The sequence below is a fragment of the Silene latifolia genome, chromosome 10, assembly GCF_048544455.1.
Source record: "Silene latifolia isolate original U9 population chromosome 10, ASM4854445v1, whole genome shotgun sequence".
Lineage (NCBI taxonomy): Eukaryota > Viridiplantae > Streptophyta > Magnoliopsida > Caryophyllales > Caryophyllaceae > Silene > Silene latifolia.
The window spans coordinates 163698630-163713869 of NC_133535.1; the positions used below are offsets into that span (position 1 = coordinate 163698630).

Consider the following 15240-nt stretch of genomic DNA (forward strand, 5'->3'; position numbering starts at 1 on the left):
ACACGGTTTTTCCGGGTACCCGAAAACCGTATATACGATTAAACCGTATCGGATCCGTATAGTGATTTTTGTGATTTTTAAAACCGTGTACCCGATACGGTTTTCAAAACCGTATCGGGTACACGGTTTTGCTCACCCCTAGCTGCCGCTGCTACTGCTACCGGGGCCGGCAAGGAAATGGGGCCAGCTGGCCCTCTGCCTAAGAAACCCAGGACTGGTACGGATCTAACCTGTGGTTCAGATTTAGCCGGTTCATTAGACGTTCCTGATGACAGACTCTCCGGCATGTCAATGACTGTTGACATGGATGCTCTGTTTAAATTTTTGTAGATCAACCGCCGCCGTCTACCGGTCCCTGAACGGCGTCTTTGAGAAGCGACCTGAGCAGACGGGTGGCAAATATGCCACCGTCATTTCCTCCTTCCCGAAGCCTACCCCCGCCCAGATTAGGTCGGAGGGCCTAAGTTTGTCCAGGATGGTGGCGAAGTGGGCTGAAGTGGCCGGTGCTCATATGATGGAGCAGGAAAAAGTCATGGCTGAAGTTGCCCCACAGCTTGAGCAGCTCAGGCTTGAGCTCGCTGCTGCGAATAAGGAAGCTGAGGGGGCCAAGGCTGAGGCTGAAAAGGCGGTCCTTGCTGAGCAAAAACTTAGGGAGGACGCTGAAAAGGCGGTCCTTGCCGAGAGAGCCAAGGTCGAGGCTGCGGATGCTGGTGCCGCTAAGTTGCTGGAGGAGCGTGACCAGCTTCAGGCTGTTGCTGACTTCAATGCCAAGAAGAGGGACGAATGGAAATCCATGTTCCAGGCCCAGGGGAAGGTGCTTCGGAATATGAAGGCTATCATTGCCCAGAGGGAGTTGGACATCGAGACGCTCCAAACCGTCGTCCTCCCTAACATGTGCGCCCAATACCGGGACTTGGCCGAAGAAGCCGCTAGAGAAGTGATCGGGGAGCTCTTTCCTGAAGGCTCCTTCCCGTGGGAGAAATTTGATGAGCTGTTTGATGATAAGCTCGATGCTAAGGCGAAGGCCGCGGAGGATAAGGCTGCGGAGGAGGCAAAGGTGAAGAAGGAGAAAGAGGAGGCTGAGGAGAAGGCGGCCCACGCTGAAAAGGTGAAGGCGGCCCAGGAGGAGGCTGCGAGGCTAAAGGCAGCTGAAGCTGAAGCTGCCAAGTCACCTTCTGGGTCGCCCACCAAAAATGATGCTGCTGATGTCGCCGGTGGCGAGCAGCAACAGGCATAGGGAGACGGGCGGTCGTCACCAGGTTCCCCCGGCATCTCGGATAGCTTCAGCTGTTCGGGGGCCAATTATTAAGCCTATCCTCCCTGCCATCTTTTGGCGCTTCAAATGATATGTCTGTAACCTTTTGTTCTCGTTTTCCTTGTTTTTTGTAAAACTTTGGTAGGTTGTGTTTTGGCTTATCCCTATGGGGACGGCCGTCGTCTGCATTCTCCTTACTTGTAATCATTTTCAATAAAGCTTGTTTATTGGCCCTCGGCTTTGCCGGGGCTTTGATCACGATTCTTCACTTGTCTTCTTACGTTATTAATTGAGCGCTTTTTCGTTTTTACCTTCGGCCTGGCCGAGGCAGTTAGAATGCGTATCTCAACTGTGCTTAACGTTTTCTAAACATGTTGGCATGTTGGTCGCTTCCTCTTTCACTCTCGGTCAAGCCGAGGCGTCCGATTTGCGCTTCCCAACCGCCGCTGTGAACATGTTAGCGTATCGACCGTTGTGTCCCCTGCCAGGCCTTCGGTTGGCCGAGGCGGCTAGAGGTTACGGCTCGACAGCGTTCGTATCTGTAGACATATTGATCGCTTCCTCTGCCAGGCCTTCGGTTGGCCGAGGCGGCTAGAATTGCGTCTCAACTGTACTTATACGTTCCTAAGGCATGTTGGTCGCTTTCGCGAGTATCAACTGCGCAGGTAGTGACTGTCGTGGCGTCTACTTCTTGGGGTGACTGCCCGGCTTGGGCCGTGGCGTCTACCTCGATATGACTACGGAGGCGATAAACACTTTGATGGAAAACTTGGATGGTTCTTTATTAGATGTAAACACGCGTTGGGGTGCCAACAATAGTTTTGGACACCTCCGCCGCTATACAAAGTATTTCCTGAGGTTGTCAGTGTTCCAATGGCTTATCAAAGGCACACCCTCCATGTCTGTCAGCCGGTATGTACCCGGCCTCATTTCTTCAACCACTTTGTAGGGACCCTCCCAGTTGGCCGTCAATTTACCATGAATGTTTCCTTTGTTGGTGGCGGCCGACTTTCTTAGGACTAGATCCCCTACTTTTAAGTCCCTTTTGTGGACTCTTCGGTTGTAGGCTCTTCTCATTCGGTTTTGGTATACTGCCAAGTTGAGGCGTGCTGTATCTCGGCTTTCTTCGACCAGGTCTAGGGAGATCCTCTGACCTTCCTCATTTTCAACCGGGTTAAAGGTGGCCGTTCTGAATGTCGGCACCGCTGCTTCAATTGTCAGGACTGCTTCAGACCCGTAGACTAAATGGAATGGACTGTACCCCGTTGCTTCTTTCTCCGTGGTCCGAAGGGACCACAGGACGCGGGGTATAATTCTGAAGCAGTTATTTGTTACCACTCGTGGCTCGTAGAATGACGTCTTTGATCGAATCCTCCTTTTGGCCTCTCCTGAAACGATGAACAAACTGAGGGCTCGGCTTTGGCCGAGCGTACTCACTCCGACGCTCAAGTCAGTGAACTTAAAGAGATAAGTTGCGTGTTACTTGGCGAAGTATATATTGTAGAGAGATAAGGAAGATATTACCAGATTATGAGGTATTTAGGTTATATTTCGGATCCTTTCCTCAATGATATGGTTGAGGAGTATTTATAGACTTTCACCTTTTGTCACGTAGTGGCCAAGTGGCCAAGTGGCTAGCAGGTGGAAAGACCGTTCTGTCCTCGGCCGATGGACCCATGACAGGTCGGCCGAGGGGTCTTGGATATGAGTACGCGGATATGTGCCCCGGCTGGCTAGTTGTCTGGCCGAGACCCAAGTGACAGGCCGACGTAGCTGAGTCGGCTAGGCTGTCCAAGGTGTTGACTTGCTTTGGATATCTTTGACCTTGCTCAATATGTTGACTCGGTCAGCAAGTGCAGAATATGCCCCATCAATTACTAATGTTCTTCTTCTTCTAATAACAATAATAATAACAATAACAATAACAATAACAATAATAATAATAATAATAATAATTATTATTATTATTATTATATTTATATTTAGTATTAATATTAATATTATTTCAGTTATTAATATTATTTCAGTTCAATTCAGCTCTATTCAGTTCAGTTCAACTCAGCTCCATTCAGTTCAGCTCAGCTCAGCTCTAAAAAACCAGAAAGAACATGACCTAAATAGAGTTAAACTTAACTGAAATGAGTTGAAAAAGTCTAAAAGAACAAGGCCAATAATTACAGTAAAAGTTTACAATATTTTAAGTGTAATTAGATTAGTGATTAAGGTCTTAGGTAATGGAAGTAGAACTCAAACCAATTAAAGTTCAAATACCAAAGTGTAAAGAGCTTATTCATTTAGGTATTGAAGTCGAAATTTTCGCCCGTCAAATAAAACTCAAGGGAAAATACCCGTCTCTGAAACAGGGTTAAAGACACAGGAGTTCAATTATGATGTACTAAAACAATATCACATATTCTTGGCTAAGACTGTCCTACGCTCATGTGGCACAACCAATTTCAATTAGGCACAAATAAAAGAAGGTTTGTAAGAGTCCTCAACTTGAGATGGTCTTAAACAAAACATACTAAAAATAGTATTAACGTCTTCTTGATGCAATTATTAAATAATTTAATTTAATGAATTGCTGAAGTATCTATAAGTCACCCAAATCATACATTTTGGATACACAGTAAAGTCGTAAACCAATAAAAATAGCATCTAGATGTTTTTTTCATCTATGGCTGCTCTCACTAAACCTATGTGGAAATAACAAATTTATAATATAAAAAAATAATTAAAAAAAGGAAAAAAAAATTACAAAATAAGATATCTTAAAATATGTTAATGAAGCAGGCGTGGCGTAATCGAATATAAATGCTAGGAAGCTGGCTTAGTTTTAAACTTATTCTGTGTCCCTGGAGCTTTGATTCGGGAGCCACAACTTCTTGCGAACGATAAACACGATTTCCTCACCATCCTCCTCGGAATCTGTGTTTGCATCTGAGGTTGCTATTGCCTCCCAGTGCAAGGCTGATAAATGCTTCTTGATGAAATCGACGACAGACTGCTTGTCCCGGAAAATGGCAAATCCAGTTGGCCTGAGTATTCGATCCATCTCGAGTAGAAGATCCGCTGGGCTGCAGCCTTTCTTCTCGATCTCAGAGATGATGTTCCAGGCGTGGAGTAGATCGTAAGTCCGTGGATAGGTAGAGAATGCTTCACACCTAACGTTTCATTTTAAACGAAGAAAATCAGTGATTTGCAGGTGTGGTGCTTTAAAAGGAACAATTTTATGCAAATTAAGCAGTTGAACCAATTGCCGGAGAAAAGCGTTCGAGGTCACGACTCGAGTACAACTACAAAACGACTTGAGATATCGATGATAAAAGCTTAGTATGGTTACCAGTTGTGAACAGCTCCAATAAGGCCTCGGTCATAAATCACCTTAAGTGTGTTTGATCCGTCATCTGAAGCAACATTCATTACCCACACATCCTTATCTTTCAGAGCAGCCGCAAATGAACCCAAATTGGCCTTCATATCCATCACATTTCTCACGGAATCGGATTTAATCTTGGAGCCTAAAAGGGTCCAGTAGTTGTCCACTCTCTGCCTCCATAGTTCCTGTAATACACCACACACATCCCATGAACATCTTACATTACTAAGAGGCGTATATGAAACGATGGCAAATTAGATTCATAAACATACATTGTCTTTTTCAAACATAGAGCTTGAATATCCAAAATCAGCAAGTCGAGGAGGCGGAGAAGTCAGCCTAGCAGGCCATGGAGCCAATTCACTTCCTCCAGCCTTGTGGTCATCTGTAAACGTCCGTCCATGAAAACATTAGTTACAACATAAATTACTTTAGGGTGTGTTTGGATTGAGCGATTTGGAGGGAAAAGAAAGGGAGAGAGAGTAGGGGATTTAAAATTCCTTGTTTGGATAGAAAATTAGGGTGAAAGGAAATGGAGGGGGAGAGATTTGGAGGGAAAAGAAAGGGAGGGAGAGTAGGGGATTTAAAATGGGTGAAAGGAAATGGAGGGGGGGGGGGGGGAGATTTGGAGGGATCCAATTTCCCTCCTCCAAGCCTAATCAAAATCGTGTTTGGATAGCAAAAAAGGAGGGAAAAGGAGGGGAGGGGGAAGGAGGGAAAGGAAAGGGAGAGAAGGGGAGGGGAGGGAGAATGGAGGAGGTGATTTTCCTTCCAAATCTTGCCTTTGTTGGAGAGAAAATAAATTGGCTTGGAGGAGGGAAATGGAGGGTTCCATTTTCCCTTCCCTCCAAATCCCTCCACCTCCATTTTGCTAACCAAACAATGGATTTCCCATCCCTTCAAATCACTCCCCTCCCTTTCCTTCCAAATCCTTCAATCCAAACACACCCTAAGCTGCAGCCAGTAGAACATGATGTTACATAGCAACTATTCCAATAATCCAATTAATAATGCAACTGTGTGAGATGTGTACTTGAAGAGTGTAAATCACAGAAGTAACAGGGTGAAAATTATTCAGATTCAAATCATTATTTCTGGTTTTAATTTCAATCAGCAACATATTTTCTCGAGCGAAAACATCAATAAAGTAACAACCAACTAAAAGCAGAGAGATCAATAAGAGTACAATGAAGAAGAAAAGGACTCACGGTCAGAATACGGTGTGATGCAAGCTTCCATGTTCACACCGGTAACAGCATCTGGGTTATCATCTGATCGGCAAAGAGGAGGCTGGGTACCAGGAGCCCTTTGCATATAACAATCATTGTTCAAAGGCTTGACCCAAATGACAGTTTGATTCCTTTTCGAAGCTATTTTCCAGCACATTCTTTCTACAAGAGTACTCATCTCTTTCCATATCCTGAGGTCCTCTTCATCTTGAGCGTATGCTTCAGGAGATGAGTAGGCGAAATAGCCACCCGGCCTCAACAGCCTATCTAATTCAAGAAGAAGGATACCATCTCTTTGAAGCCAATCAATTCTACAACGAGAGCAGTGAGCGAGCTCAAACGATCTGCTAGGATATGGGAGCCTCTTTGTACCTAAAACACCCAGATATGCAGGGATACCTCTCTCTAAAGCAAACTGGATCTGGTTCTGGTGCACATCATTTGGTGCCAACGACATAGTAATGACATCAGATGATAGAAGATACCCCCCAAAACTCGCAACACCACAGCCGACATCAAGAACAGTCCTTAGCTTGCCTTTGTTGTTGATCATGTTTTTTGGAAACTTGAGCATCTGTTAATCCAAAAACCATCAATCAGAAATGCCATCCAATGAATCGGCTTATACAACCAAACATTTTCTCGATGCATAAATCAAGCCAAGGGCCGATCATTTTCTAATGCCCTTTAGGACCAGGATCATATATAACTAACCCCAATTTAAAAAAAAAAGGTTTTATACATTCAAAGGTAGGTAAACAGTACAAATGCAAATGCTTCACAAATCTAGTCATAAAACAGCGCAGAATCACATGTGAAATTCTGGTATGTGAGATTTGTTAATAAACACGACTCGGAAGTCAGAAAGTGATAGCAAGTATGCTTTGCTTAAAAAGTTATCATCCCTTAGAATCAGTGAAGCAAACACCAGCAGTATCCATCCCTTCAAATATATGGAGACTTACATTAGCCATAGCAGCAATATACTTGTCAGCTCCATAGTGAAAGTGAGTTCCTCCTCCAGGAAACACGATCTTTTCACCTTTGACAACCATCCAATTCTGATCAGACTTCTCGTGTGCGAGGTGAGTATGGGGTATATTCGCTTTCCAGACCTCATCTCGACTTCTAGGCCACTTAATTGGAACCTACAGTATTAAACGAACTAGGATGAAGTTTCCAAAAGCTGAAGAAGACTAAAATGACTGCATCTAAGTAAAATGTTACGCCTTATATTGTTTCATAAGTTGTCAAATAGGCATATCTCACCTTATATCCATGTGGAGGTGGGATCAAACAATTGTAGCGCCTTTCCTGAGGAGGGCAATGTCTTTCATAGTGTTCCATCAAAGACAAGTCCAACTTCAATCTCAGTTGATATATAAGATGTCTATCCAAGCAAGGAATCAATTCAGAATGTCGATCATCGCAGACCTTGAGGATTATAAACAACAATTAGAGTCTAGACAGCATGATTAAGACTCAATGATCCTTCGAATTTAACAACACACCACCAAGACAAACTTACCGGAAAGCTTTTAAGTACAAGACCATCCTTGCTATCTTCTTGAGTAAAATTGGGGGTTTCATCTGCCTCATCGTCCGCACCCCAACCAAATTTTCTCAAAGATTTACTGCCATACTCCAAAGCCGATGAGCTACTACTTTCTGATCCAAAAATGGGTCCTTGGTATACGTAGAGAAAGCCAAAGAAAAAAGCTGCAACTACTAAACCAGTGACCAGACGCTTTTTTTGTACGTCTTCTGATCTACCCCTCATTTTATCACCAACTCAAGACAACAATATCTCTCTTAAATTCTAGGTTGTAAATACAAAATCAAAAGCTCATGATAATAAACCCTGTTTCTAAATGTACCTGCACGCAAAATCCAGAATTCAGAAACGTAAAGTTTAACCATTACTATCTGATAAGATGCTCTTAGTAAATAAGGTACATACTACAAAACAAAATTCACTCAAAAGTCAAAACTCAATGTTTTCCAAAACATTGAAGGGTTCAATTTCATCAAACAGACAATACAAAGAGCTTTACAACAATGAACTTCAAAGTTCAAATACACTTTTGAACACAAAGTCGAGCTTCAACAGTTCAATCCTAGCTTAGCACTTAACAGTACTGTATCATCCCTCAGTTTACATACTTCAGTGTACTACTAACAAATCTGAGTTCCGCATTATATCAGTCAAATTCATCTAAGCAAACTCAACCTAGTACCTAATATGTGCATCGAACTATCCCTTCGAAAGGTAAAGCTTGCAATCACATCAGCTAGTCTCACTTGTGACGGACACTATCCGTCACAAGTGGAGCGCCCCACTTGGGAGGCAAGTGGGGCGCTCCATTTTCGCCCCACTTGCCCTCCCACTTGCATTTGTGTGAGAGGGAAGTGACCAGTCACTCACTTGTGACGGATAGTGTCCGTCACAAGTGAGAATTTGTGTAATTTAAAACCAAATTTTCCTCATGTACTACCACGAGTGTACACTAGCAAAGCTATTCCTATGATAACAACGATAAACTAAAGCCCTAATCTTTCGTACTTAAATTTAGTTCAATTCAATTCAGTGTAGTTGCATTTCCATAGCAGAAAGTTTCGGTTTAAAAGAACAAAGCTTAAATCCTTGCAAACTAAAAATCACACCTTTTTATATATCCATCCTTTCTCTTCAAATCTCCCATTATATTAATGAGTCTCGCTCCGCGAACCACTCAATAAATAATCGACACAACAACATTACTCCAGTGCCTCGAGGCTAACGAAATAAATAATCGATATTTTATCAAAAAATTAAATAAAAACATATAAATTCGCAATTTTTACATGTGACCGACAGTTCTAAAAAGTAAATGGCACAAGATCCGATTGATTGAACTAAAATTAAGCAAATCATCGCCGATTAAATCATCAATCCAATCAATTAATCAATTAACAAACTAATCAAACCCTAAAAAACAAATCAGAACTCGCTTAATCAATACAAATCATCAATTAACAAACGAACTAATCAAACAAGTGATCTGAAGACAAATTAAAGCAAAAAATAACGAATTCAATGAAGAATTACAACAAACAAAGTACAGAAAATCGATAATTCAAGAAATAAAGTAACTAAATTCAGATCTTATGAGTAAACAAATCAAATAGAGATTGCGTAAGTAATTACCTTATAGATCTGAATTGAATTGAATTGAATTTGATTGAATTGAATTGAAGATTCGATTGAAGAAATTGTTGAAAGTGTGATACAGGTATTTATATATATAAGTAAGTAAAATAGTGTGTGGAGTGTACTTGTAGTAAAGAGGTAATAAAAGCGACTCAAATCTAAATGCGATAAAAAATACGTAAGAAGATCGACTCAAATTTAAATGAGATGAGAAGAGGTAATAAAACCGACTCAAATCTAAATGCGAAAAAACCTAGATTGATGAAAGAAAAGAATGACAGTGTGTAAAAGGAGGGAAAAGGAAGGAAGAGTGTGATGTTTGTGTGTGTAGTGAGTGGGAATTGGGAGTGAGGTGTGTGTGAGTGTGAAGGATGGAGAAAGGATGGGGTTGTGTGTTATTAGATCTACTTTAATCTTGGAATTTAATTTGATTGATTAAGAATTTAAGATCTTAATTATTATGGGTGTTGGATCTCCACTCAACCATTGCACATGAGCTAAACATTTCTAGAACCAGTAAGTCTGGTCTGATCTGACCTGAACCCGAACAAACTTGATCTAATAAAATCTGAGAATTTTGCAACTCGAAATTGACCAGACCCGATGACGACCTATAACCCGACACGTTGCGATAATCAGTGAACCGAACCCGACCCCGACCCATCCCGATATTGACCCGATTAAATTGATGACCCGACAATTATTAAGTTTAATATTGATCAAAATGAATGTGATTTAGTGTTTAGATTGATATGTTTGACTTAATAATGATGTAACTAAACCAAATAATGGTTAAAAACTAAATTTAATGGTCAAACATTGAAGTAATGCAATAAAGTAACTAGGTCCGATAATGACCCTACCCAAACCCGACCCGATCCGATACATCATTTGACCGAAATGACCGACCCGATAGCGACCCAAACCGAACTTGACTCGACCCGAAAGGGTACCGAACCCGATATGGCCCGACCCGATTTAACCTGACCCTAAATCGACCCGACTGACCCAATTGCCACCTCTAAATACATATCAATGTTTCCGATGGTTTAATTAGTCAGTCTCCTTTATGACAGATTTTAAATTGTTATAGAAGACATATGATCAATTTAATAATTTATAATAAAAAAGTAACCATTTACAAATTATTATTTATAGAGTATCAAATAATGGTTACATTATATCATAAAATGGCCACATCTCCGTCACAAGCTTACATGTCATAAATGAGAATTTGTGCCTTTTAATTAAATCGGTTTAATTTAAGATTGTCTCAAGGTTACAATATAATCTTATACTCTCTTTTGTCTTGTTTATTTATTTGTTTACCATTATTTTTGACATAAAGATAGAGAATATGGAAGAGAACATTTATGGTTATTGTATTGAATGACAAGTGAGATAATAACGATTGTGAAAGATTAAATTACATATTGGGAGAGGCTTGATATAGAAATGTAGGTAAATGAATAATATATCTAAAAATAAAATAGACAAACAATAAGAAAGCGATAATCTCTTTGCAAACAACTATTTAAAACGAACGTATTTGTATTAAACAAAATAAGTCAAATAAATTATTTTGTAGGGCCAATTTGTTAGGGACTAATAAAATTTTATCCCGATTATTGATAGTGGCTTGATTTGTTTTAATGAAAAAAGGGACAAGTTCATCTCAAATAGTCAAGTACTCGTAGAATTAGTTGTCAAAGTCGTTTGTTTACCTTTTACTTCGTACTTCTTTCTTTTCGGTCATTTAGAGCAACTCTAATGGTTGCATTTAGGGACCTGTTTACAATTATTGTAAATATTCAAGCGGTATGTTCACCATTGGAGTATCGAAATACGTCCATGCTCGTAAGCAGGTGTAGCTTTGTCAAGCTACATGCTTGAAATAAAATATTAATTAAAAACAATAAAATAAATTAAATTATGATATTTATTTGTTATGTGGGCCCTTTTAAGCTAAATTTATTGTCCGTTTACCATTTGAGGACGTTGTAGTTTAAAAGCTTTGTTGCTTAAAAAACTGATGTGGCAAAGCAAGCTACAAGATCTCGTAGCTTGCCATTGGAGCCAAAAAAATAATAAATCATCCATTTGCACACTTGTGTAAGCTAACCAAAATTAAAAATAAATAACATTTGAATAACCTACTCAAAAAGAAAATAGATAATAATTGACAGAAACGGCGAGTATTTTGTTTGTAGTAAAGAAAAAAATAAATGTTGCCGACGGGTCAAGAAGTCAAGTTGTGAAAAGAGTTAAGAGGAGAAAACGCAAGTGGGGCATTGTCGGTGTCCAAAGCGAGTTGGCATTTGGCAATTTCAGGTCATTTCTCCCTTTACAACACTTTCAGATTTCAATAAATTTTCCGAGAGACCATCTTTCAGAACATTAATAAGAGACAAGTACTAAATACAATAAAAACTAATTAAAAAAAAGATAAAAATAAAATAAAAATGATAACTATTTATTATGAGAGAGGTCTCTCATTAAGTTACTAACATTTATAAGAGTCCGTCTCTCTTAAAAATTTGCGTTTAGATTTAAAGCGATCTTTCATCCAATCATTACTTTTTTACTCAAATTTCGTAATTCTGCATTATTATTGCCTTGAAATAAACTATTTACCCTCTTTTAGCTAAATTACAGAATAAAATGGGCTAATTACAAAATAAAACGGTTTTAAAAATAGATAAACAGTCTCATAATATAAAACAGTCTTATATAATAATTACTGCTCTCTTCAATGTATTTTTGTTTTTAGAAACTAAGTCGGGTTCAAATCATGCCAATCAAATTGCATGAAGTGAATATCAATAATATTTTTGCTTTACTAGCGTTTGAAAATTTCAAAATTTTTATTTAAAATTTTTGAATTTTTTCGAGTCCCACTTATAATATTATCTTTTCGTCTCCACTGATTTAAAATCTTGGCTCCGCCACTGACAATGTATATACGAGAGGCTGATTCTAAAACTCGATATGGTCGGTGATATTATCTCATTTTTCTTTCCACCCTTGTGACGGGTATATCCGTCACAAGCTTGTGACGGGTCAAGTATCACCCATTTGGATAGATAAAACAAAAGTAAAAATGCTTAGGGAACCACAAATAGTTTGTCTTTATCTACTTAATTGAGTTTTATTTGACCCGTCACAAGCTTGTGACGGATATTACCCGTCACGAATGAGAATTTGTGTTTTCAATATTGCAAAGAATAAGGAAGAGTACAATGGGCCAACCCAAATTTGTGAATATTAAACAACATGAGATATGGGCCCAATTATAGAACTTTATGTCATATCAAAGCCCGAAAGTCGGGACCCTTGTACGAAAAGTCTCGCAAATCGCAATCTTCCATGAATATTGTTCAACAAAGATTAAAAATTTGTAGTACTACGTATTATGTAAAGGCTCACACACCTCACTTTAATGATGAAATTCTTAATTAGTACTTCATCCGTTTTTATTATTTATTTATCTTTAGTTTTAACATAACGATCAAGAAAAAAGGGATAAGAGGACCAATTATAGAATGATAAATGAACAAAATTAAGTGTGCAGATCAAGTTGTTCTTCAAAACATTTCTAAAATAAAAAAATAAACAATTAATCAAGACACCCCAAAATGAAATAGCTGAATAAATGATCAAGACGAAATGAGTAATTACAACTCCCCCCATTTAACTCCACATTACATATATGTTTTTTGCACAAATTTGAAGAAAGAATTAGAAAAACATTAAAGGTACAAGTTGTGGTAAATAAAATTGCGTTATTGGTAGACCTGACAAACAGATCGGGTCGTGTCGGATTCGTGTTCGTGTTGTATGTAAACGGGTCACAAACCCTCTAACCCAAACCCAACCCAATTAAATATCGTGTCGTGTTTGTGTCGACCCACTTAAATAATTGGGTCATCAAGCCTCAACCCTAACCCGTTAATTTTGTGTCGGGTTCGTGTCATGTTTTCGTGTCATGTCCATATTTGGAAAGTTTAAGTATATTTATGTGATGGAGGATCAAGAAAAATTAGGATTAATTGAATAAACAGGTCATTCGTGTCGGGTTCGTGTTTAGAGAGCTCAACCCAAACCCAACCCAATTAAATATCGTGTCGTGTTCGTATCGACCCACTTAAATAAATGGGTCATTGAGCCTCAACCCAAACCCATTAATTTCGTGTCGGGTTCGTTCGTGTTTTCGTGTCGTGTCATGGTTTGCCAACTCTAGTTATTGGTAAGAAAAAGTGGTGTATTACCCCCAATATGTAAATTATATTGATGAATGAGTGGCAATTTATGTAAATAAGTTGTTTTAATTAGGATAAAATGGTCATTTACTAATTCTTTTTTTAGAAAGGTGTAGTGTGGAGTTGAATTGATGAAAATGAAATATGTGTAGTGTGGAGTTGAATTGAGGGAGTATCAACTAGTTTTTCATAAGACGAAAGTATCCGTCTTAATAAAAGGGATCAAATATAATTTCACATGGACATATAGAATTTGTTTTCCCATGTATTATACTTTTATCTTATATTCATTTCGTATAAAAAGTTCACATGTGGACATATCACCCGCGCTTGCATGCGCTCGAGACCGTCACCACTAGACCTGTCAAACGAGTCGGGCGGGTCGGGTCCCGGGTCGGGTCATACGGGTCGGGTCAGAATACGGGTCGGGTCAGATACATGTCGGGTCATACGGGTCACGGGTCGGGTTAGGGTCAGAATACGGGTCAAGAAATAATTTTTAACGCCTTTTTTAAACGATTTTTTTAATTTTAAAAATATATTTTTAAAAATTAAAATATGTTTAAAATTATTGTTTTTGTCATATTCATCATATACAATAATTATATTGATATAATTATTAAAATAAAGTTTTTTTAATAATTATTTTATTATTAAATATTATAAAAGTTATATAAAATTGACTTTTTAGTTAAATTTTTAATTTTAAGTAATAAAAAAATAATTTTTTAACTATATTTTCAAATATAATATATAAATAATAATACTTTTAATAAAATTCATGATTTTCCCTTGACCCAACGGGTCGACCCGTTCGGGTCGGGTCTCGACCCTAAAATATCGGGTCATTTCGGGTTCGGGTCAAACGGGTCACGGGTCGAAAAAACCGGGTTTGTAATCCTAAGAAACGGGTCGGGTCGGATCGGGTTTTCGGGTCGGGTCGAGTTTTGACAGGTCTAGTCACCACGGATGTATGATTGTATGAAGGGTACTATTATATATCGGTGGTTTTCAAAAGGTTCAGATATTTTCCTACGATTATTTTCCTCGATATAACACGAGGTTAATTATTTGAAATGGAGCCATAATTTTTCTTTTAGTAAGGTAAGGAAATTAGGTTTATTTGATCAACCTTTAACATCCTTGCGAATATGAACGATAAATGAAATTCAAAGAACACAAATTCTTATTTGTGACGGATATTTGTGACGGAGGGTATCCGTCACAAACAAGAGACGGGTACCATATTATCTCACAAAAAACCCATAGGGGGTGAGAGAAGGAGCACATGGGGTGAGTGTCCACCTTGTCCCCTCTACCCATTTCCACTCACAAAATACACGTCGCAAGATCCGACCCGTCAGAAGGGAGACCTACTGTTCAAAGAAATACTTAGACGATTTGCAACTTGCAAGACTTGGAAGATATCAAGATTGTACATTTACGTACGAGTATTAGATTTCAATTTTACCCATGTTACTATTCAACTATTCAAGGTTAAAGGTTACTGAAAATGACGACTGCATGGGGGGCACATATATCATATATGTAGGGATGTGAGATATGCCGATTACTTCACTCAAACTAAGTACCTCTAGTCAACTTCACTAAATCATCTCAGTCCTTGTCTATTATTAACTCCGGTCATTTGTTTACGTTTGATTTTAGTACAAAGTGTCAAAGACCGAGGAATAAGGAGTACCGAGTGGACCAAATTGAGTAGAGACTGAAGAGTACCAAATTGTTCATCAAAAGCAATAATTGACTGAAATAACTCAAAGAATAAAATTGGTAAATAAATAATTAGGACGGAAGGAGTATTTGCCTACGCACTCACAAATTCAATAAACTATTAGTTTTAGAACCCGGTATTATTTTCTTACATAGAATATGTAGATACGTAGACCCATTAAAATAACGGAATTTGA

The 15240-nt window shown here is 38.9% G+C and overlaps 1 protein-coding gene across 1 annotated transcript; it reads right to left on the bottom strand.

Annotated features, from left to right (window-relative positions):
- Nucleotides 1-3765: 3765 nt before the first annotated feature.
- Nucleotides 3766-9470, bottom strand: LOC141606849 (putative methyltransferase PMT3). Its single transcript, XM_074426189.1, has 8 exons — nt 9051-9470; nt 7392-7740; nt 7133-7297; nt 6829-7011; nt 5843-6437; nt 4907-5019; nt 4599-4819; nt 3766-4419 (listed from the first exon to the last, which is right to left on the bottom strand). Exons 2-8 carry the CDS (start codon nt 7641-7643, stop codon nt 4098-4100), a joined length of 1851 nt encoding a protein of 616 aa, XP_074282290.1. The 5' UTR covers nt 7644-7740; nt 9051-9470; the 3' UTR covers nt 3766-4097.
- Between the last annotated feature and the right edge of the window lie 5770 nt (nt 9471-15240).

What these genes read in the sequence shown, in the direction of transcription:
- LOC141606849 (XM_074426189.1), bottom strand. Translation starts at nt 7,643, where the DNA reads ATGAGGGGTAGATCAGAAGACGTACAAAAAAAGCGTCTGGTCACTGGT. An exon ending in TTGTACTTAAAAGCTTTCCG is followed by an intron (nt 7,298 to 7,391) that starts GTAAGTTTGTCT and finishes ATAATCCTCAAG; the next exon opens with GTCTGCGATGATCGACATTC. An exon ending in CATCACACCGTATTCTGACC is followed by an intron (nt 5,020 to 5,842) that starts GTGAGTCCTTTT and finishes GGACGTTTACAG; the next exon opens with ATGACCACAAGGCTGGAGGA.